Here is a 24,562-nt window from a genome sequence, read left to right on the forward strand (position 1 = left end):
ATTATTATATAATAATTCTCAATAACGTAATTCTCCAATATATTTAAACTTGAAACAAGATATGATAACCCCGCTCATCAAATTATCGTTAAAAAAGAATCTATTACATACGAATAAAAAATCTAAAAGAGATATTTCCCACATAAAAGGCATCCTATAAATGGAAAAATGGTAATTAATTTTTCAGAGGTAATTAATACGTTTGCGTCTCGATGTTTCTTTTCCTTTTTTTTCCATACTCAGTTTTTTCTTAGTGATATCCTTAATTGCATCGAAAATTTTATAACATCAACCTACACCAAGTTAAATCACCGCGAAATTTATTACAGTATAAAAATATATTCGTCCTGGCGTTTCAGCTTTTAACTTTAATTACAGATACGAGGTGATGGATGAAGATTGCAAGATCGCTGTTACATCAGCTCCATTCTTTTTAGCTTACAAGATATACTGTTCCTGTTCTTCCTTCTCTCTTGAAAAATTAAATACATACTTATTATTTCAAGCATTACAAATCGTCATTTCGTTTAAATTTTTCCAGCGGAAATTTAACGACTTTACGTTTACCATCCATTTCTGCGGACTCGCCACTCGGTATTAATTAGGCGATTCACGCAGCAAACCATTAACGCTACGCGGCTTTTATTTTTCTTGACTATGGTACGTAACTGCATAATTGCCCGGGAAAATCCGTAATAACATTACACGCGAGAGTGCAGCAACACGTGGCACGTTATAACACTCGCGTCTCTTCAGAGTCAACCGATTTGGCAAGCTGCTTCCTGACGCTCGCGGGAATGGAGAACCGAAGAATGGACGAGAGGGGTAATTGAATTAACCTCGCCCAGTTCCTTTCCGACCTCTTAAGTCTCGCGACTGAGGAACTTAAGTGACCGCATTCGGAAATGTCAGCGGAGATTTCCGTTCCCGGGGCCTGTGAGGGCAGATTAATCGAAAACCTTAGTTTCTCATGCCACAAGGAGCTCGTAGATAACCCTTCAAGATTCAAGAGAGCGGACAAAGAAGACATGTGTTCTAAAGAATATCTAGTGTTCCGTTAAACTTATTGTTAGCACGATTCTTCGGATCACCATAATAATTTCCATAATTATTTATCACTTTCTCCTTAATCAATTTTATATATTACAAGATTTCTTTCAAACTTATAACATTTTCTATCAGATATTATAACTGCAATTATTCATATTGTAATATTATTTTGTCATAATAATCATCATCGATTATTTGTTAAACAATTTTTTTCGCTACTCTTCACCTTTTTCGCTACTATTAACAGGGAAACAATAGCTTCGATTATACACGCTGGGATTCTCAGGCCGCTGAAACCAAGGTAGATTATGCTATACGATCCGTGACGATGCGTCAATATTAGTTCGCCACGACACCGCTTTGTGCACAGCCTACTTCCCGCAGGAAAGAATATAAAGGCTATTGAGTGTCCACTGTACGCTAGACTCTACTACGACACAACAATGGACTACTACACCACACTCGATGTTATACGCGTATTTATCATGTGGTTGTATGCGTATAGGCGCGTGTGTATACCGTTTGTTGTTTCATGAGCAGTTGCATCACGCAACGCACCGCTCGGTACGGATTAGGCTGTTTTAATGCTTTCGACGAGACAGACATGCATGCAGGATGTTTGTAAAAAATTACAAATTCAAAGAGGGTAGATTGATATTGAACTACAGAGTCGCTAAATGTTTTCACTTGCAGACAAACTAATCGGAAATGTCACTCTTCTGACTTGATAATCCACATCGAGAATTGTTCTGCGATTTTCGAAAAAAGATTTTTTATATGTATAATTTTGAGAGAAATTGATGAAATGTTTCATGACTCTTTAGAAATCTTTCTAGGCGTCATAATTCGGCAATTTTCCCAAAAAGGCCGTCGAAAAGGACGTCTATTGATCCTTGAAACGTATCTCCAACCCTCCTCTTTATTACAGGAAAAGATAGATATCCGTACCGCCTATATGTACGCTCGCAAACTGTAGAGGATAGTTGTTCCATTTATAGAACATTTCTTTTTAGTGAAAACTCGATGTGTGTGTGTGTATATGTGTGTGGATGGTATATTCAACATTCTCGAAGTAATATTTCTCCTTATATGTTTTTCTTGTATGAAATAATATTTTCCGCATATTCTTTCAAAATTAAAATAACTTTCTCTAAAATATTATTATTATATTTTATTTTTTATCATTATTATCATTATTATATTTTATTTTTTATTATTTTAGGTGCTTGCTTGGTATTCAAACTATTTAAAATTCGGCTTTAGAAATACGATACTGAATAATTCAAATATGAAGAACTTTTCGAGTATTATTTACCTATTTTAATTGTGTACATTGATGAACAATATTTTTATACAACATTTAACCATCATAAATAAATGTTTTCCATCGTTCAACCATCATAAATAAATATTTTTATACAATATTTAACCATCATATATAAATGGAAAGAAAATAAAAATATTTTTAATAAAAAGAAAAGCACATGTCGCTTATCATAAAAACTAAGAAATTTCTTCAGCTTGTTAAAACATAAATTCTTCATATCTATCTGAATTTTCATCTGAATTTTCATATCTATCTGAATTTTCCTTTTTCAGACAACTGATTTCATTTCTAGAAAATATAATTTCGAGAGAAAAATTATATAATATACAGGGTGTCCGGTCAAGATTGTGCCAACGCTCGTGAGCGGCTAGAGCACAGTAAACTGAACAGAAAAGTCCTAAAAATGTTACAGGACTTTTCTGTTCAGATTACTGTGCTCTACCCGCTCACGAGCGTTGGCACAATCTTTACCGGACACCCTGTATATTACCATATTCCCATGACTTTTATGATTTTTCTTTCAAATTAAAGGAGTTATTGTATATATTCGCCACAAATAATATACAAGCAGACTATATGAACTGCGGAACGTTAAAGTCCACGAAACTTTAAATTAAGAACGAATGCAAAGAGAACACGGAAGGAACAGTCGAGGAATTTGTCCCAAGCATTCCTGACCTGTGCCGAGAAGGCTTGTAATACTTAATATTTAAAACGCACGTATTTCCTACTCGGGCAAAGAAGACGAAGAGAAGAGTAGATGATTAAAGATAGCAGAAAAATGTCTCGAATGCTTGAATTGTTGTTCAAATAGTTGGCGATATTTTACAAAAAAAATTACAGTCGTATAGAATATTTTAGTAATAGACTTACATTGTATACATACTATATCTAATATATATGTATACATGTGGAAAACGTATAGGCCCATTACGTGGGTCTACTCACGTTTAGCGAATAACTTAATGGAATACAATACGACAGTCTGTTCCGTGTTATCCGCAATAAGATATACCGTTTTATATCATACGTAGACAGAATCGATAGAGTTATAGCCTCTCGCAAAATATCCTATGTGGATAAATCTACGTTTTGAACGGCCGATCGAGCAGAAAAACACTCGCGCAAATATCGATGACATTGTTACAACTCGAGCGAGGAAAAAAGCGAGAAAGAACATGTGACAGGGAAAAAAATAGATTGCTATACACGTGATCGCGTATCGAAATGCAATGAATGCAGCGATAGCGCTGGAGTTAGTTAAAAGATGATTGAGACATTGAAATCTAGCAAAAATGATTTAATTAGATAAAATGATATATATTTCAATGAAGATTTTATTTTAATTTTGTTTGATTCTAGAGATTTATTTGATTAGAGACTAAAATAATAGAGATTCTGATTCATTGCAATCGACTTAAAATTGATTACTCGGACTTTTGATTTTCGAATCAAGAAGAAGGGAAATTGGGTTAAAAGCCGCCATATTAATTTCGCCATTTTGAATTTTAAAAATTTGGCTGCAAATTCGTAATCAGCGACCTTAAAAACCCTTTAGAGATCATTTTCAAGCCGATCCGAGTGATTTTCAGTTACTTAGACAAGGGTTATTGGCCTTATGGCTGCCATTTCGAATTTTGTAATTCTGTTTCCAGATTCGTAATCAACGACCTCGAGAACCTCATACTAATCATTTTCAAGCCGATTTATCAAGTTTTCGCATTTTAATCAAAGATGTTGTAAGATCATTCGTAAGGGCCGTGGCACATAAAAAAACTTAAGCAGTAAGACTTAAGACGTAAGCGAATTGACCAATCACGGTCGAACAGTAAGGCAGCCATATTGAAACATAAGCTACGCTGAAAATTCCGTATGGTTGAAATTCTTAAGTCTTAAGTCTTACTGCTTAAGTTTTTTTATGTGCCCGGGCCCTTACTTTTGCGGATTTCAGGCGTCATATTGGAGCCGCCATATTGAATTTTTCAAAAGGCCACGTTCCATTCGAAACTACACAAGTATACAAATATTTTGAGACCTCAAACGTTTTTTTCCATTGCGTTAATTTTTGGAAGGAGAGGTGGCCCGTTTAACGCAAAACGTCCCATATATATATACATTATTATTATATTTTTCAATCTGTCTCGCGTAGCGGATCCATTATTTCAGAATCTCTATTATTTTAGTTTCTAATTAAATAAATCTCTAGAATCAAACAAAATTAAAATAAAATCTTCATTGAAATGAATCATATTGTAAATAATTTGTGATGCATAAATATCTAATAAAGATTGTACAAAAGTATTGCACGAATAAAAGAAAGAAATCGAGTAATTCATCCATCGGAGAAATACATTTATACTCTATCCAAAAAGAGAATGATCTCGGTTCGCGCATAAGCGGGCACCGGACCGAAGTCATTCTCCTTTTGGATAGAGTATAGCACAATGTTTCAATTCAAACTTGTTAGAAATCTACGAATGGAAAAATTTAGTAGTCTCCATAGAATCAGATTTATGAAACAAAGGACACGTCAGAAGTAATAAAAGAATTCCTAAAAAAATTAAGAGATCTTAATTATTTTTAGAACCTAAGGGAATCTTTGATCTCTAGAATTTTATAGGTATTCTCTTAATTATCTCGAGGTTCAAGAGAATTAAGAATGAAGTAGAAGCTCCGCTCTGATTTTATGATTTTAACCCCGACGAGAGTATCTCTTCATAATTTTTTCCCGCAATTTCTTAACCATTTTTCCGACAAACACCGATGTTTCATCGTTGAAAAAATATCTACTACATTCGCTCGGCTTGATTTAATAATGAAACGTTACAAATATAATTTTGTAACCTGATATATTCTGGCAAACCACCGAACACTTTTTTTTTTCTCACTTTGCTGTTCCTAAAGTTTACAGAAGACACGCAGTAACCGCCGCCTATGCAGTCTATTAAACATAGATAGGAGTACCGCATTGCCGTGAATCGGCGCAAGGTAGTGTTAGAGGTTTGCTGCGCGCCATACCCGATCTCTCTGTGCACCAGGGGTTCTCCAGGAATCCAACCCCAAACGTTTCTCCCCTTAATTCTCATTATTACACGCGCTAAACTCTTAATTGAGGAAAAGACCAATTGGCTAATGACACACGTCGTCCCATCTTTGTATTTAATCATTTTATCTTATTAAATCATTAACGGCTTGCATTTTAAACGAAAAACTAACAGAGGATTGATTTAAAATAGACTCATAAAATGTAGATTCATTTTTTTGTGTTTTTTTGAAAGTGTTTTTACAATTAATCGTCATCAGTTTTTCTTCATTTGTATCTAGTATAGAAATGATTTGATATTGAGCAATCACACAATGGTTAGCGTCAGATAAAAAATATTATACCATTTCTTGAGAACCACTGAAGCACGAACGACCGTGCAGGAAGAGAGAAAGAGAAAGAGAGAAAGATTCTACGTACACACACTATACCGAACGCGCTGTATAGGTGCGCTTCATAATGATAGTAACAAAGCTCTGCTGCGAGTCGGTGTCGGGTCGCAGCCTCGCTCTTGCCCTCGGCCTCGTTCGTTATTCTTAACGTCATCACGACCGCAGTCAAATCTATGCGTGTCCACCGTCTCCCTTTATCCGCTGTCCATTTCTCATGCTCTTCTCTTTATCAAAATTTTTACGAGCGCGATCTTTTACGAAGTTATCATAATTCGTGATAATTATAATAATGATTCTAATAAATTATAATTCTAATAAAAAAAAACAAGAAATTTAATAGTGAATTTCTCAAGTTTTTTTAAAATATGTTTTTGCTCTTCAACCAATGGACACGCATTTTCTTCGTGCAAGAGAGAACGCTGTTTGGAAAATCGTTTTACGGATTAAATAATTAAATGACGATTCATGAGCATTGTTTTTTTTCACCGTATCAATTATCGAAGTATTGATATGGCAAGCGATTTAAATTCCCTGTTATACTCGCTTCTGTGTGTATGTGCCGCGGCTATTTATAGAAATTCTTACACGCACGCGCTATTATACCGGGAAATATATGCGAGGACACATCATTTAATACGCGCGTACCTATCACACGCATTGAAGTCTATCACATTAAATCCACACAGAGAAGAAAATTATCGACACTCTTACATTCTCGCTCACTCATTTTAAATCAAATGTTATACATTTTCTAATGCGAATAAAACGTGAACGTGAATCTCAGTACACAAAGCGAGAGTTGCACATTCGTGTTTGACGTTAAATATACATAAGGATATATACGCGTCAAAGCGTATGCATCCGGAGATGACTAAGACAGAACGGTAAGCCAGAAAGCGCAATCTAGCTCTCCCGAGCGAGGGTCGCAACAGGTGCTTAGATACTGTTACACAAGATACCTGGTGGTGTGCGGTCAGATTCAGAAAAGCTTCGTCGCGCCTCCCCCGGTCGTCACCCTCTCACCTTCGATGACGGACGCAACGAAGATCCGCGACGGCCACTTCTTACGTCAGTAAGCGGATCAGTGCTCGCTTTCAAGCCGCGGCCACATTTCCCTAGCGCCGTATAGTCGGGATGAGTTTATTTTAGCGCGCTGGAAATTGTATTGTACAGTCTCGTGTCATCCCTGAATAAGAACGGACAGAAGCCGCTACCGCGGGACGTCGCGCGACAAGCTTTCGCAAACACGTAAATAGGCTAAGAGATACGACTGTTGACACCGATGTCACAATTACGGATGGTCGCTCGAAAAATGTGCTTTCGTATAAATTGCGTCTACTGCGATGGAGAAGAAAAGCTTGCGCGACAAAGAAAAACACAGAACTGCGATGAAATAAATATGATATTTTACATAGTGCCCGATTAATGATCGTAGTAATATGATAACAGCTGTAATTTTTTATGCCGACGATAATAAGTAAAGACCATAAGGTGTTTAAGGTATCAGTAACTATGCATCTCTCTTTCTTATCCCACAGACCGATCTCTATGCGAGTTTGCGCTTACAGAAATGATTACGTTCACATACATTACATGATAAGGCGCGCGAATAAACAGATATGAGGTATCGCAAAGTAACCCTGTGCAAAAAAACTTTCGAATATCAAGATTGTATGAATATTAAGGATCCATAAAAATAAATTAATATCATGTAAAGTCCTTTGCGTTTACTTTTGCCGTAACATATATCACTAAACATTGATTCATATTTATAATAATAAAGATATTATTATACACGATGAATCAATAAAAATTAGCACGGATGTAATATGAAATCTTCCGTGTAGATAATTTCTAATAACTAGAGAAAAACGTGCTGGGCATTCATCATGCTAATACCATGTTATTTTTTGTCGTGTATTTAAACGTACATCTTGCAACAACGGAGATAATGTTTCTCGAATAAATCTACTGTATATATATTACAATTTCGTCAGAAAATAATATCAAATAAAAGAATAAATTGTCATTTCAAAAATGATGTCAAGCTCAATTCACAAAATTCAACTCGATTCGTGAAATTTGTGCCATTTGGTTCTTGATGCAGATTGACATGAGAGGGTATACGGATGAAATTTATGGCGATGAAAAATACATAGTAGAGTACACTCTACTCTGACTAATGCCATATTCACGTGCAATTTGACGCGAGGATTTATACTAATCTTATCGTGTTTACCTCGTTATGTGAGCTAGTCTTTGTAACAATGTTTACTATTCATCACGACATCTGTATGCATAATATTCAATAACAAACATTACTATATTTCAATAATCGGCATAATTGGAAAATTACAGTAGCTTTCGACAATTAAAGTATAGTATTGCATTAATATTCATGGTCATCAGTCTAGATATCTTTAATAAATGTAAATTTTTAAATTATTTTCTTGTAACTAGGATCTTTTCAGTAATCTTGAATAATCTAGTATCATATCATTATTGTTATTCGTCTTAACAGCCACTATCTCAAAGGATAGATATAAAAATATAAAAAATATTCTTTTTGAAAAAAACAGAATCTTCACATCTCCAAAGCGACTTTATCTATAGAAAAATTGTTAACACCATATGATAGCCCCCTTTCTATCGCAATCTTTGTTCGAGAAATTTTTCTTTAACTCCTATAATTTTGAAGATATTAAAGATTCTAATTCTTATTGGTTTACCCTGTATAAAACAATTATTTTTTTTACTGATTGATTGGTATATATATATATATCAGTTATCTTACGTTATTTGATAATTTTGTAAGAAAGGAGTTACATTGTATCTTTCTCTCTCACTCCTTCCCTTTCTCTCTCTTTCTCTCTTATTTCTTCCATGTTCCGATTATCTCAGATTTCGTTGCATATGCGCTGTATTTACGACAACATGTATGTATGTGTCGCGTCATTTTTATTATATCTTCTCGTGACATATCGATCGCAATAATAGAGCGATTAATAGTAACGAAACGCGGCTGTGCAAACGACTCGCTCATTCCACGCTATTATTAATCAATTGAGCGTCCCACTTATGATTTTATTCCGGCCACGTATACCGGGTGCTTCAAGCAAATCTCGTCGAGTTTCGAAAGCATGTGACACGGAATAAACATTAATACAAATGTAAACGCGCTCTTATCTAAAAATTTGCGATGATCCTTTTGAATCACCCGGTATATCAAGCAATTTGCTTAAAAAGAAACGCTTCAGAAAATCCGCACGAATAATGTCAAGAGCACACGAAGGGAAGATAAATTCTCCCATAAGGGACTTTCGTACGAGCGATGAATCTTGAAACGTCGTAGCAAAGAGAGATATTCTTCACAATAAAATCGAGCAGGATTTATTTATTACAAAAATTGTAGTAAATATCAGAAACAAATTTTCATGGATTCTGGAATAAATATTCGATCATGCTCACGCTAAGCATGAAAGTCTAAGATTCCAACCTTGGAATTTCTATAGATTTGAATTCACCGTTCTGAAATCTATAGTCCTGGCTTCAGTGAATCTTTGGATTCAATACGCACGAGACTTATTTATGTCTCGATTCGCTTGATATCAAAACAGGATTGTGCGATTATAAATTCTAGGAAATACGCTACCGATGCGGTGCAATTCGTTTATAAGCCAGTGGTAATATTAAAATATATTATTAACAAATATATTAAAAAATTAAAACATTGTGGTTCTATTTAATTTACTCTTTTTCCATTAATATCACGAATATCGTTATTAATCGCATATGAATAAATGGACGTTAGAGCAAAGCGAACTTCATAACGCGCGGAACTGTTTGCGGGTAAATAATAAACAGCGCCGGAACTGCGCGAGGATGGACAAATGCATAGATTTTCACCAAGTTCTAATGAGGGACAAATGCGGAACAGGAGATGCACCATTCAATTTTCGTCGATAGATGGGTAAATCTGATTTTCCAGCCTCTCTCAATTTCCGGCCGCGAAACAGGACGAATTCATCGGCTGTTGAACATTTTCGACGAATCTATCGTTGGCATCTATCATGCTAATCTGCAGTAACCAATGATCATTCTATAATCTTTCCGTTCTCTCTTTCTCTCTCTCTTAATTCTTAAAAAAATATCAAAATATTTCTATATATAATATAATTCCATCGGTAAAATCGGATCTAAAGACTTGCAGATTTAAGACTCAAAAGTGAGAGATTACAAAATGTTTTCGGGATATTTTATAACAGCATAACGCATTTAAGTCATTTTTCGCGTAAAACGAGAAAAAAGAAGCGCACGTTTTTCTTCTGCAATCTCTTTTTGCTTTTTCCGCGGTAATCATAGTGCACCCACGCAAACGTTTGAATCATCAAAGACGAGAGACGAAGCGAAGCTTACATCACGTACCACCAGCTGATTGCTAGATCGCAATTATAATATAATCAATTTCAATCTGAAGATCAATTTTATTCTATTTAGATTAAGTTATTTAAAAAGATCATTTTTTCACAAAAAATTTTTTTTCTTGGCTATTTAAAATTTACAATGTTTCGAAAAAAATTATGTCTGATTTTCGTAAACCATTCCTTCTGCTATTCGATATAAAAGTGATAAATATATTTACACTGTCATCGTCACGAACAGTCAACAATCAAATAATCATCTAATATCTTTCGACAGTATACGAAAATGTGTGCACAATATCCCAAACTGGCTATTCTATTGTCTTTGCAGTTTGCAATCGAACTGCTTGAATTGCGATCGTGTATATTCTCGAGAATATCCGAGCATAAGAACATTTATTCAATATTCTCTTTTGTCATCATTGAAATTCCACGCGGAATAAAATCGCTCACGGGAATTGCTCACCTGCTCGAAGAACCTAACATTTGTCAGCATCGGAAGCGACTTTTTAGATGGAGAAACGAGGATCGTTTCTCCACCGTTTATTTAGTTTGAAATTAAATGGTAAACGATAAATTTGACGTCATACATTCTTGTCGTGATTTAAACTATAAAGATAGAAAAAGAGGGAAATACAAATTTAAGAGATATCGCATAAATATATAAAACTATATACATATATAGTGTTTACAGATCGAAGAAACCATGAAAAATTGTGCCGAATTAAAAATAATGTATAAAACAATTGAGAAAAATTATATTATTATTAATATAAAATTAATAATTTTTGCTAACATTAATTAATTATGTATTATATTTTAAACGTAGATCAAAAATCTAGCAAATAAGAAAATATAATAAAAGACGTTCCTTGCCGCCACGTCTATCTGGACCGTATAATTTGGAGTTGCCGTGATTTTGAGAGGCGAAATCGACCAACGTGCTTAGACTAACGAATCTACTTGAAGAAGAGGCAGCGAAAACTAACAATAAGTGAGAAACGGCAAAACTCGCGAATCGCGAAAATAGACAGGAGATGTGAAGCAGTGAATAATAGAGTTGTCCAGAGCAACTGAAGCGACGATGGAAGAACAACGGAAACAACAATGGAATGAACTGTTTCTCTTGTCGACATAGCTGTTCGTTTCGTCTTACCGTTATCATCATGCAAAGTTCGTACTGATTACACTTCGGATAAAGAAATTAATTTGTAAGTCTTTCATAATAATTTAACATATTACAAATATAAAATTGTTACAATAATTGTATGTGTAATAATCTGTACATTCGAAAATTTATGGAATAGTGAAAGATACAAAACAAAAATTAGAAGATCGAAGAGTCTACCACGTAAAACGAAGCAGATATACACCAAGAAAAAAGTTTTATTGACGAAATAAATATTTATACTTAAATCTTTACTTTTGATAGAAGTAATTATTTATTCTATGTAACAAAAATATTAAATTTTAAACAAATATGTATATTATACTCTGAGTATATTATTTTATACTTTCACAATTTCTACATTCAAATAACATTTCTATGAAATGTGTAATACTATGTATTAAATAAAGTAAATTTCGGATCTGACTATGTAATTAATTACATATTAATGTTATCTAATTAACATAAAAGCATTTTTTCTCGGATATTTTCTTTGTATTTATATATAAAATACAAAGAATGTATTTCTTCTCTCAGTGTTCATTTATATTTTACTGTATATCAAAACTTTTTAAATGTATTTAAATAAATAGTTCAATTAAAAAATTTAGAGATATTTATATAAATAAATAAGTTATAAGAATCTTCCGTATAAATAATTTTTTTTATTACATTAAAATTTTGTTGTATTAAGATATTTCTTTCTTATTATTAGTATAAAAATATATAAGATACTTTAAAAAATATTTTGCTATGTATAACAAATATCAATATCTAACATCAAACAGCTAACTCGTCAAATTAAAAGTCATTCCTTTCGTGCTCTGGAACTCCGGGACACTTGTGAAAAATTTGCAATCAAGTACCTCGATCGAGAATGACAGGAAACAAGAGTAAAGGAGAACGATGTCTACGACTGCGCGAGGCAACTATTCCTTTCTTTCTTTCGCGGCGACACGCCGTATTTGCTCTCGTCGGCCCTTCAACGGGCAAATCGAATCCATCGAATTTCAATCATCTTGCATCTGCCTTGTTACTCCAACGAGTATCATCGATAACCTTCAGCGACAAACCGTTCCAATATTTCCCGCGGTTAATTTTGGAAAACGCGATAATATTTCATCCGCGCATTTAATTGAAAAAAATGTCGAGCTATTTATAGTAATCTTTTTATAAACCATAGAGAGTAAAATGGAAAATGCGCGCGCATATTATACGACGAATATGCCAAGAAAATTCTTTAAGATCAAATACACTTACTGATTGAGCGTTCGATCGTTGCTGCCGGTGGTCGCTGAACCCTGCACCCCAGAAGCGGCAGCGGCGGCGGTGGACCCCGAGTCGTGATGCCTCCGTTCCTTGTGGACGATGCCCATCAGCTTCATCCACGGGTTGTTGGCCGCATGGGTGCCCATGCCGCCGCTCTGCCACATTGCGCTCGCCAGCCTCGCTCTTTACGCGGGAGCCCGATCCGGGCTCCGACTTGTTCACGAACCTAGCCGCGAGCGGCCTTTCTTGCGAAGGACTAACGTCCTTCTCCGTTTCGTCCTGTCCCGCCGGATCGATTTCCTCCGACGGAAGCTCCTCGCTCTTCTTCGCGCTTCGTGCAATCCGCGCGACGAGCTTGGGACGTCCTTGATTCTTTTCAGGACGCTGTGTCGCGAGGACACAGGCGGGCGTCCTGAACGGGACGCACGGCTCAGTACCGTGATCCTGCGAGTCCGCCTCGAGTTGAGTTACCCCTGAGGTAACCTCTACGTCCTCGCGGGGCCCCACACGGCGCACCTGCAGCTCCACTGATCCTGGGTAGGTGCGAGGTGCCCTGCGCGTAGGCCCCGTAGGCTCCCTAGCCCGGCCTCCGAGCACCTCCACCATCTAATCCTTCGTTTCGTCACAAGGCTTTGCCGGCCCCGCACCTTCCTGCCCCCACCTGGATACCACTGTAGCCCGTTTCTGTGCACTCGCACTCGCACTCGCACTCGCGTTTCCTGACGCCCGATCTCGCAGCGGCGTCGCCCGAGACGTCGTCCTCGGAGCTTCCCGTCGCTATTTTCCGATGTCTTGCTTTCTGTCTGGTGAACGTCAAACCACCGACTGAACGAAGGAGATCGGCAAAGTTAGTGAGATAGCGATAGATCAAGATTTGTCGAATTTTACGGAAGAAGAGATTACAATCTTTCGCGCACTGATAAAATGTTGAATTGGTTCTCTCTCAGAGAGAGCATCTAATTGGTCGGGTACTACAAAGTAATGCATCTCGTGTGGCTGCGATAATAAAATATCCAATGACTTCAAACTCTCGAAAAATTTTATTTTAAATTTTGCTTATTTCTAGACAGATTTCTAGACAATAATGATTATTCGCCATACATAATTGTATTTTGCTATCAAAAACCATTGTATGGCTAATAAAATTAATCGAATTGTGGCCACTTAGTTTCAACTATAGTAATTGTTAAAAGTTATCGATCATATTTGCAAGCGCACGCAAATATCTTCTCTTGATAGTAAATTTTTAATTGATATAAAAGTTCAATCTCATACTGTAGCAATTTATTTTTATGTTTGATCTTTAATAATTAAATTGGAGCATCATAAAATAGCAAGACAATCTCGAAAAGAAACTATTAGAATCGAAAGAAATCAAATTATTTCTTCACTCGCGGGATCTCCGTCTCATTCAAATGCAAAAGAAGATTGCAATATTACTCTCTTAAACAAGAGCTTGCAATGATATACATATTTTTTAGAAATATTTTGCTGTACTGTGTTTAAGGCAGATTGATCTGATTAATACATGTTCACGGCGCTTTAATTTTTGTGAAATAATTTTTTTCTTCTTCGATAATCGCACACACAATTATCATTTCAGATTATCATTTAGCAAACACATATTATATGCAAGATATTTAGAAACCATAATTTAGAATTTTTAATCAGAGATATCGTCACACACATTTTTAACAAAAAGATCTTATCGCGTAAAGATATACCTGCAAGCAAACTTTTTTGAAATAATTTAGAATTTTTAATCAGAGATATCGTCACACATATTTTTAACGAAAAGATCTTATCGCGTAAAGATATACCTGCAAGCAAACTTTTTTGAAATAATATAACTTAACGAGCTTATTAACCGCTTGCTAAAAGGGCGCAGGAAAAGTGCAAAAAATAAATATTTACTCTGCAAGGGAGGGGGACTTAATTCCTATGCTATTAATAAAGGTGCTATCATGGAAGAACGAAGCTAAGCCGGAACGAAAAAAAACGGTCGCAATGAGGGGAAAAATGGAATTACTTCCACCTCTCGAGAAACGTCACGCGCCAGCCGTCCCATGCAAAGAAGATTTACAGGACAATCTCCAAGGTTACTTTACAAGCTTGTGTATAATCGCAATTGCATTATTCGAGATATAATTACGTGGATAAAGTTCCGAATAGGTGAACCCTCCGATTTTTTTGAAACTACACTATTTTTTGTATTTTTTAACGCTGATTACAAATATAATAATGAAAATTTGCGACAAGGTCATTTTCAAGGTCAAAACAAAAAAACTGAAAAAATATAACTTTTTAGACATTATTTTAGACAAATAGGTTTGCGTGGAACTTCGCTCTGCGTGGAAAGTTGCAAGCCCATGTGGGACCTCGCTTCGCGTGGAAAAGTGTATGCGTGGAAACAGTGGGTTCCGCCCCCCTGCGGGGGGCTCCACTACCGAGAAACTAGACAAATAGGTTTGCGTGGAACTTCGCTCTGCGTGGAAAGTTGCAAGCCCATGTGGGACCTCGCTTCGCGTGGAAAAGTGTATGCGTGGAAACAGTGGGTTCCGCCCCCCTGCGGGGGGCTCCACTACCGAAAAACTAGACAAATAGGTTTGCGTGGAACTTCGCTCTGCGTGGAAAGTTGCAAGCCCATGTGGGACCTCGCTTCGCGTGGAAAAGTGTATGCGTGGAAACAGTGGGTTCCGCCCCCCTGCGGGGGGCTCCACTACCGAAAAACTAGACAAATAGGTTTGCGTGGAACTTCGCTCTGCGTGGAAAGTTGCAAACCCATGTGGAACCTGGCTTCGCGTGAAAAAGTGTATGCGTGGAAACAGTGGGTTCCGCCCCCCTGCGGGGGGCTCCACTACCGAAAAACTAGACAAATAGGTTTGCGTGGAACTTCGCTCTGCGTGGAAAGTTGCAAACCCATGTGGAACCTGGCTTCGCGTGAAAAAGTGTATGCGTGGAAACAGTGGGTTCCGCCCCCCTGCGGGGGGCTCCACTACCGAAAAACTAGACAAATAGGTTTGCGTGGAACCTCGCTCTACGTGGAAAGTTGTAAACCCATGTGGAATCGTATATGTACTGCAAAGTACATGCTTAGATGGGAGAACAGATATAAGATTTAGATTCCATCGTTTTTGTTGAAAACTATCGTACGGTAAAAATTAATAGGACATAAAATGTTTTTCTCTGTAAGATCTAAAATTGTTATGGGTTTTTCATGATTTTCACTATGAAAATGAGAGATGCACCAATTTTCATTATGATATTCGTAATCAGTGCATCAAAATACGTAAGAATACTGAGTTTCAAAAAAATCAGAGGTGAGCACTTTTCGGAACTTCACCTGCCGTTTTTATTCTTTAACATCGATTTTCTCGAAAACTTTCAGTTTTACGCAAAAAATGTATAGAACATAAATGATGTATTTTTACAAGAACTACAACTTTTATTTGACACATTTTTTTCTTACATCAATATTTATCGAAATAATATTTAAAAAGTTATATTTTTTCAGTTTTTTTTAGTTTTGACCTTGAAAATGACCTTGTCGCAAATTTTCATTATCATATTCGTAATCAGCGTTCAAAAATACAAAAAATAGTGTAGTTTCAAAAAAATCGGAGGGTTCACCTATTCGGAACTCCACCCAATTACGTTACCATCGTAGCAACACAAAATGTCATTTTCATCAGTTAAAGAATATCTAAAGCTAGATGCGAGTAGCATCATTAGAGTGAGCATTTGGCAGGTCTTATCGTTAGTAGGAGCGTGAAAAATTGGTGCAGAGTAAACCGATACACATTTATACAAAAAAAATACATTCAATAATGATTTTAAAAAGATTTTCAACTAAATTCCAAACGCATAAGAAGAAATTTATCACGCTAATCAACTTGTTGAAAGTTCACACGCGCACACATACGGCGCGATCATTAATGCATGACAGTGCCGGTATTTTTCATAGGCTCTAAGGAGTTAAAGAGGCGTGCTTCAAAGGGTCGAGCGCTTCAAAGGGAGCAAAAAGGATTTTAAAAAATGCCCGTGGCGCTTGCATGCTGGCCGACGCGCGCGTGTGCCAGATGCATAAGAACCGCAAACAGTCCACTATCGATCCCCTTAAAAATATCTGCAAATTGGCGTGGTAATGGCCGAGGGTCTCTCGTCAGAGATAAGTCGCGCGCCGCTATAAACGCCTTTTGTTACTGGACATATTCTTCGCGCCAGCTCGCCAACTGACGACGTGGCTATGGCAAACTTTCGCGTGTGAGATGGTGAGGTTCTTTGTACGAAGAACGGACGGAGCTAACTACATACATAAACACAAACATAGAGAGAGAGAGAGAGAGAGAGAGAGGGGGAGGAAGAGAGGAAAGTATGGGAGAATTTTAGCATGAGGATTACAATATATTGATCATTAAAATATAAAGCGGAGGGGCGATGTGTTCGATGATTTAAAGGGTAGAAAGGTAGCTTATCGTGACCTTATTGTTGCGAAGATCCTCGAGTAAATAACGATTAAAATAAATTATATTTTGAATTTGCACAATAGGCGCAATTTCGACCAATCATGCTTTTCCTTTTAATGTTCTTATACATGCACTAAGAAAAAAAAGTTGTAAACTTGACTAAATGCGCGTTTAGTGTTGGTTATCATTACTTTCGTTTAAATATTTAAGTATTTAAAAGTGTCGTATTTAACTTGAATACTTAAATATTTCAACTAAACACATTTAATCACGGAGCTAACTACATACATAAACACAAACATAGAGAGAGAGAGAGGGGGGGGGGAGGAAGAGAGGAAAGTATGGGAGAATTTTAGCATGAGGATTACAATATATTGATCATTAAAATATAAAGCGGAGGGGCGATGTGTTCGATGATTTAAAGGGTAGAAAGGTAGCTTATCGTGACCTTATTGTTGCGAAGATCCTCGAGTAAATAACGATTAAAATAAATTATATTTTGAATTTGCACAATAGGCGCAATTTCGACCAATCATGCTTTTCCTTTTAATGTTCTTATACATGCACTAAGAAAAAAAAGTTGTAAACTTGACTAAATGCGCGTTTAGTGTTGGTTATCATTACTTTCGTTTAAATATTTAAGTATTTAAAAGTGTCGTATTTAACTTGAATACTTAAATATTTCAACTAAACACATTTAATCAAGTTAACAAGTTTTTTTCTTAGCGTAGCGCGTTTCATAGCATTATAATCTGAAATTTTCAAAGCTAACGTATTAAAAACGACTGAGTTTATTTGCATCTTAAAAATTTTAGATATTTCTACACGCGAAATGTCGTGAGCATCTGTCAAAATCGCGATAATATTTCCATTAATCGCGAGCGCTATGTTACATATATACTATTACAAAGACAAGACGGTATGTAATAAGACAGAAGTTCTTGAACGAGAGAACCAATCCTAGATTCTATCGGATGATAAATTCGACACGGTGCGCATTTCACGATTGTCCTGCGCAAATTCCAGGATACCGTCGCGACACGGTCGCTCTCCTCCTCCTTCGCCACCCCTTTTCTCACCTCACCGCCGGATCAATGCACCCCTGCAGGTGTATCTGACGACGGCGTTCGCAGCCCGAGAAATATCGCAAACACTGCACTTTCGCTCGTTTCCACAACGCGCGCCGCCGTAAAGCCCATCGCCCTTCCTTACATTAGCCCTCATCGGCCGAGGGATCTCTCAACCGGCGTGATAACGTCGCGATAATGTCGCGTTGTTAGGTCGCATTTCGCTGCACACACAGCGGCGAAAAAAATCACGTCACACGATATTCATCGCGGATCCGCGCTCTCTCATTGACGGGACGCTATTTCCTCCCTCCGATCTATCCCTGTCTTTCCCCTGCCCTTCTCGGTTTCGCACATTTATTGGCCCAAAGCCAGACGCAGCACGAGACCGGCACGACTTTGACATATAGTAACAATCTCGAAGGGAAAATGGCCTTGTACGTATATGTATAGTTGATGAATAGGGTGGTTTAAGGCTAATATATAATGGCATTCACATATAATGCTAATTATAATACTTTTGCAACAATTGTCTAAACAAATAATTTCAAGATTCATGAATTTATGTTAATATATTTATGAGTTTAAAGAGATCTATATTACAGATATTCGATACGGTAATCATTTACAGATCTTGCGACCAATCGTAAAAGCGGACCAATCGTAAAAAATGGATCGTAAAAGCTTTTTAAGTTTTTAAATTTTCGAAATTTCTAACGACAACTTTCAAGATCTTTTTTCAAATTTCCAAATTTTGATTTCATTTTTAGGATTCTTAATCTTTAATTTTGAAATTTCTCCCCGAACGTTCTCTTATTTAATTAAAAATTATCAAACTACACATATTGACGTATTTACACGTGAAATAAAAATACAAACCACACGCGAATCTCGACTCAACGAGCTGTCAACACCATCACGACCGCGATAATACGAAAACCAGATAGTCACTCAAGTTGCTCCTCGATAAGCGTGTCGGATATATTCTACGCTTCCTCTCCTCGCGCGATCATCTGCCTGCCCAAACTGGTTGAACGCTCCTCGCAGGGAAAAGCGAGAAATCCACACGCGCACTCCGCGGTCGAGCACGAGCGTCGAACCTGGACGTACCCATCGCCGACACCACGGCACAGGAGCAGCCAATGGGATCGCGCGATCTCAGCCGCATTGGCGGTGCGTGAGAGAGCTCGCGGACAGGGGAAACACACGCGGCATCCCCGCTTTCGCATCGAACCACGTTATCCCATGAGATGCCACGGCGAATTTGACCTGTCGTGATCGATTGATCCCCTCGTTGAGACGCGTTAAACTAGACGCGATTAGATGAATTGAAACCGAATTGGTACACGATGGCAATTAATCATTTTCGTAAAATCATGCCAATTTCACAAATTTTCAATGAAATTTTCATGAAGTTATCGACAAACTTGTAACACCCTTTTCAGCTTAGAGTTAAATAAGCCTAATAATTAGTTCAAAATGTTAAATGATAAAATCCACATCAAAAATTTTTAATATCAGCAACAACGCTGGATCGACTGAAAAATAAATCAGTTTAAAGGCATTAACTTAAACATGTGACGAATTGTTTGCCATATATATAGATCGATTAATCTATAATATATTCAATAGTGATCTCTGATCACAACTAAAACCAGGATAAAAACGAGAATCGGATGGATTAAGTTCCTTAATAAATTTCAGGGGTACAAGTAAACAAGAATATAATCATTCTATACAAAAACAACACAACGTAACCGCATTTTTTATCAAAGTATTGGAACGTAATAACCATGTGATCAAATTTCAGCACCTAATATGATGGAAAGAAATAAGTAATTTTAATTTCACGTAAAAAAGTAAAAAGAGATGATTTTTTATAAATAAATTTTTGAAGCTCAATATAGTTGAGTAAATAAAACTAAATAGATTATCAACATCAAAGGTTATCAGAATCAGTCACGCGTACGGACAGCCGCAGTCGAAGTCCTCGTGAACTTTCGACCTCGAAGGCTCTATGCTCTTCTCGTGGAGAGCAAGTCTCTCCTCGAGGAGAAAGTTCTTTAAACAAATGATATTAAATATCTTTACACACAATTTGCGTAATTTTTATTATTCATCCCTGACATATTTGATTTTTATATAGAATGCTGTAAAAAAAAATTCATTAAAATGTGTCTCATTTATCCTTGCCAGCTAGCAACATCCCAATGGATATAAGAAAAATATTTAACTAATATGATTAGTAACAATATCTCCCTCAATTTTCGACCACAAGTCAAATTAAGTAAGCTTCAAAATCAATAGAATTTCTTTCCGACAATGCGATGCCTCGATGCAAAATAATATCTTAAATGCAACAGCAATAATTGTGATACGACAACCAAATTAAAACGACAACAAAATTAAAACTCTAACAATAAGCACTCTTCACACAAAAATATGAGAAATTTCATCGCGCAAACTTGCACACCCTCGTTACTTGCGGTCCTCAAATCAACGATATCCTAATAACGCAGAGGGTCATTCGCGATCATTCATGATCTCGGCATCGTTCGATGCTCGATCGGCGCGTTGAAATCTTCCGGCCGGTTTCGCAGCATCCGCGGCGAGATCCAACGTGCTCTCCGCGTCCGCGAGACAGCTCTTTCACCGCGGGAGAAACGACGGGAACGCCAACCCTTATCACGCGGCACCCCGAGGGCTCACCGCGAGATCCCACCCTATCGAAACTACTTGAAAGAATCTGCCTACCGACAGTCGTATGCGTGCGTGCCGGAGCGCTATTTCACAAACGACCGTAAAAGTGCGTGAGCTTCGCTGCGTGCACACAACAAAAGTCCCGCAAGGCGACGAGCCGAGGGGACGCGGGGAGAAACCGAGGGGGACGATAACGAGGGAGGGAGGAAGAGAGTGACGCGGCGGTGTGGATTATGGTTCGTGGGAAAAGGCACCCCGACTCTCGAGAGAAACGGCGGGCGGCCACGAGACTCCCGCGCGGAGCCCAACGTTTCGCCTCACTGCTGGGCTCACTGCAGGCTCTGACGCACCAGCAGAGCCTGCCACCTCCTGTGCGGCCCACTGCCCCTCTCTCTCCCCCAAACCAACCCCACCTTACCCTTCCCCGATCTAGGCGCCGCGCGCCAACCGCCCACATTTTGCCCTCTACCCTCCGGTTACCTGCCCGTCTGTCGGCTCCCTTTCTCCCTCCCTCCACACCGCTTACCTTCTCGTCATCCCTTCCTGACGAAACTGCTTCCTTCCAACCCCCGACGCAACCCAACCGCGTTGGTCGCCGTACACTTTCGCGACTCTCCGCCAAACAAAAGAATTGAAAGAAGGTGTACAAATAAGCGTGTGCGAAATTGAGATAAAAGACATGGGAAGAAGAGTTCCCAAAGAGAGAGTCGAGTGGATTACAACATAGAAAGTTTGAGGAAATTATTTATCGCTCGCTTTCTTCGAGATCAAATCTCTTGAGACAAACCTAATACTGTGGCGATATTTCCTGGTGCGAAATGCTATCGAGAGAATAGATTATGTAAACTCTTTTCACTAAAGATTTTTTTTGTTACTCTCGCCCTCACACGTTCGTCTTAAAAAATAAAACGCGTTAGCAAAACGTGTTTAGACTCTCTTCGATATCAATACTGCTTACTAATATCTCTCGCAAACGTAAAACCTGATAATTGAATTTGTCATTGTCGAAATAGAAAAGCATTGTTTTGAAAAAGCATGGGAAAACATTCTTATATCATTCGTTCTTTGTGTACACTATTCGTGTGTAACATTATAAATAAAATAAATGAACAATTAAACATAATATAATAACATAATTATTAAATTAACTCACCAATCGTCGCCACTGCTGTTCGCACTTGCGTTGCCATTCCCAACTTCCCCGTTTTTCACGCACGTACAGACTACAAATTAATCAGAATAACGCCATCAATTAAACGATTACACGCGCTAATTAACGCGACACGAACAGCACCTACCACATTCCCAACTCTTCACGCACACGCATAACGTATTTTGGGTTATAACGCAATTATTAAATAACGCAACGTGCTTCAATCCTGTCGTTCCCGCTATTCCACAGAAAGGCGATGCGCTTTATTTAATATACATACGAGCGATTCAAAATACAACACGGAAAAAAAAATTAGCTGCCGTAGCTAAAAACTGCGTATGGTAACTAGATTTCAGTTGTAATATATGGACAGCGAACATCTTAGCTGTGACACCTATTTATTAGGTGCAACAGCAAACCGTTTTGCTGCAGTTTAGAAATTTATTTTGCAAACCATGATTAGCTATGGTAGCGAAAATTTTTTTTTTCCGTGAAGATATTAAAAATATAGCGGTTGATATATCAACCGCCGAGTAACTCCTAAGAGTCGAGAGACGATCAATCACTAAAGAGTATCTTAATTATCCGGGAAGTTCATTATGTAAATGTTCGATAGCGCGCTATTCGGATGAATAAATAATGCTGAACACTCAAAAAAGTGGTATTGCAACTACAGCAAAAATTTTCTGGGTGCGCAAAATTAACTGAGGTACATAAATGATTAGCAAATACTGTGATATCGCATATGTTTCGCATTTAATCAATCTAAGTGACAGAGACAGAATTTATATCTGAACTGTTTGTGAAATTTAGAAAGAATGTTTTTCTGTGGCGCCTATCCATGTTAAGGCCAATCATACTTGTTATAAAGTTTGGCTGTGGTACACAGAAAAAATTAGCGGCAAGAAACAAATGAATATATAATCCTCACATCTAACATATTTGTATTACGCGCCCAATCTATCTAGCTCTTTTAAACAATTTCTCTCAATTTTTCGATGCTGCAGTTATAATTGGCAGTTATATTTCTCACAAAGATCGTTCTAGCTGTAGTATCGAAACTCATATTTATCCAATGCAGTGATTAACATTTGGCAATGGGACCTAAATTTTCTAGAAGATATTATTAGAATATTGCTGCTATAAATTCTATATGTAACAGACAATATTCTAACAGATACAAAAAATAGCGATAAATTTTTGTTGTGACACCTAGAAATCTACCTATATCAGCAAGACATTTTTTTGAGTGAATGATTCTAATGAATCAAGAGACATGGTAGTAACTCGTGCCCAATTGCACGCAGCAAATAGCAAGACTGTGTATTATATGTATTATATAGAGCGAGCTTGGTTGAAAATATCTTACAATTAGATTATCAGACTCAGAAATGGTTGGACTGACCGAGCTATTAATGGAATTAATCGATAATTTGCGTCCGTTTTAAAAATGAATATGTCTTTATTTTTGTTCTACACATTCTATAAATAAAGATATTACGATCCCAAGTCCCAATAGGAATTTTTATCATATATAAGAATCATCGCGCTGTTTTAAGAAAAATGTACTGTAATTTTTAATACGATAAGATTGCACTAGAAATCAATATATTAAATATTATATATCAATATCAATGTATCGTATTATTTATTATTATTAGTAAGGAAATAAAACTCGAGAAATAAAATAAAACCGATCAACATCATATATATCGTAATGTAATCTCATAACAAAGGTATGCGATTTACAATTTGAAATTATTATCAGATTTATCGATTGATAGATTTTGAATCTATCATTGAATCTATCAATCATATCGTTGTAATCTTGGTCTGCAAATGGAATCAGTAATAAAAAGTTTTAAAACATTTCTTTCTAATAAAAAAAAAATATTTCTTTCAATTACTGTACACACAGAAAAATATTATTCTATTGCTAAGTAAAATGATTACTCAGTTTACTTTACTTCTTTTAAGTAACAGTTATCTTTAACAAAGAATATTTTCTTAATAATAGTCTTAAAATAAACTTGTCACAAATTTTAGAAATACTCATTATCATATACTCAAAAAAAGTAAATATTTTCTTTTGAAGAATATTATAAAATTTTATCGAAGAAAAGTCAGATATGGTTAATTTAATGTAAGAAAATTTAATAGATCAGAAAAATTTAATGTATTTCTTTCAATTATATAATTTAATATTCTTGATTGAAATATTAAATTTATTAGGATTCAGAATATATTTTGAATAAATTTGATGCTTATGATGAACTTATGATAGATTTGCGGATATATAAACTTATGAAATACTTGAAACAAGTAATATTTACTTGTATATAGTATATATTTTTCTGTGTGTACATGATAAATGTATTATCACACAAAAACGTATAATCTTTCGTAAAACAATAGACACGGCGTATTTAAAGTTTCAATTTCTTTGTTTCCTGAATTTCGGAATTTGTAAAAAATTCTGAAAATATATTTTTTATAATAGAATATT

At 36.6% G+C, this 24,562-nt stretch overlaps 1 protein-coding gene across 4 annotated transcripts in view; it reads right to left on the reverse strand.

Moving 5' to 3' along the window:
* The window catches only part of LOC115237144 (potassium voltage-gated channel protein Shaker), a 101,548-nt gene extending 80,965 nt beyond the window's left edge, over window positions 1–20,583 (reverse strand). The window contains exons 1-3 of one of the 4 annotated variants that reach the window (XM_029810006.1): window positions 19,083–19,971; window positions 18,216–18,736; window positions 12,662–13,666 (exon numbers count right to left, since the gene is read on the reverse strand). In XM_029810006.1, coding sequence (XP_029665866.1) covers window positions 12,662–12,834 — 173 coding nt within the window. In that variant the 5' untranslated portion in view covers window positions 12,835–13,666; window positions 18,216–18,736; window positions 19,083–19,971. Of the gene's footprint in view, window positions 1–12,661; window positions 13,667–18,215; window positions 18,737–19,082 lie in introns of all 4 variants that reach the window. The other 3 variants (XM_029810004.1, XM_029810017.1, XM_029810005.1) reach the window with 3 other exon arrangements.
* Between the last annotated feature and the right edge of the window lie 3,979 nt (window positions 20,584–24,562).

The sequence above is a fragment of the Formica exsecta genome, unplaced genomic scaffold (assembly GCF_003651465.1).
Source record: "Formica exsecta isolate Colony F162 unplaced genomic scaffold, ASM365146v1 scaffold28, whole genome shotgun sequence".
Taxonomy (NCBI): domain Eukaryota; kingdom Metazoa; phylum Arthropoda; class Insecta; order Hymenoptera; family Formicidae; genus Formica; species Formica exsecta.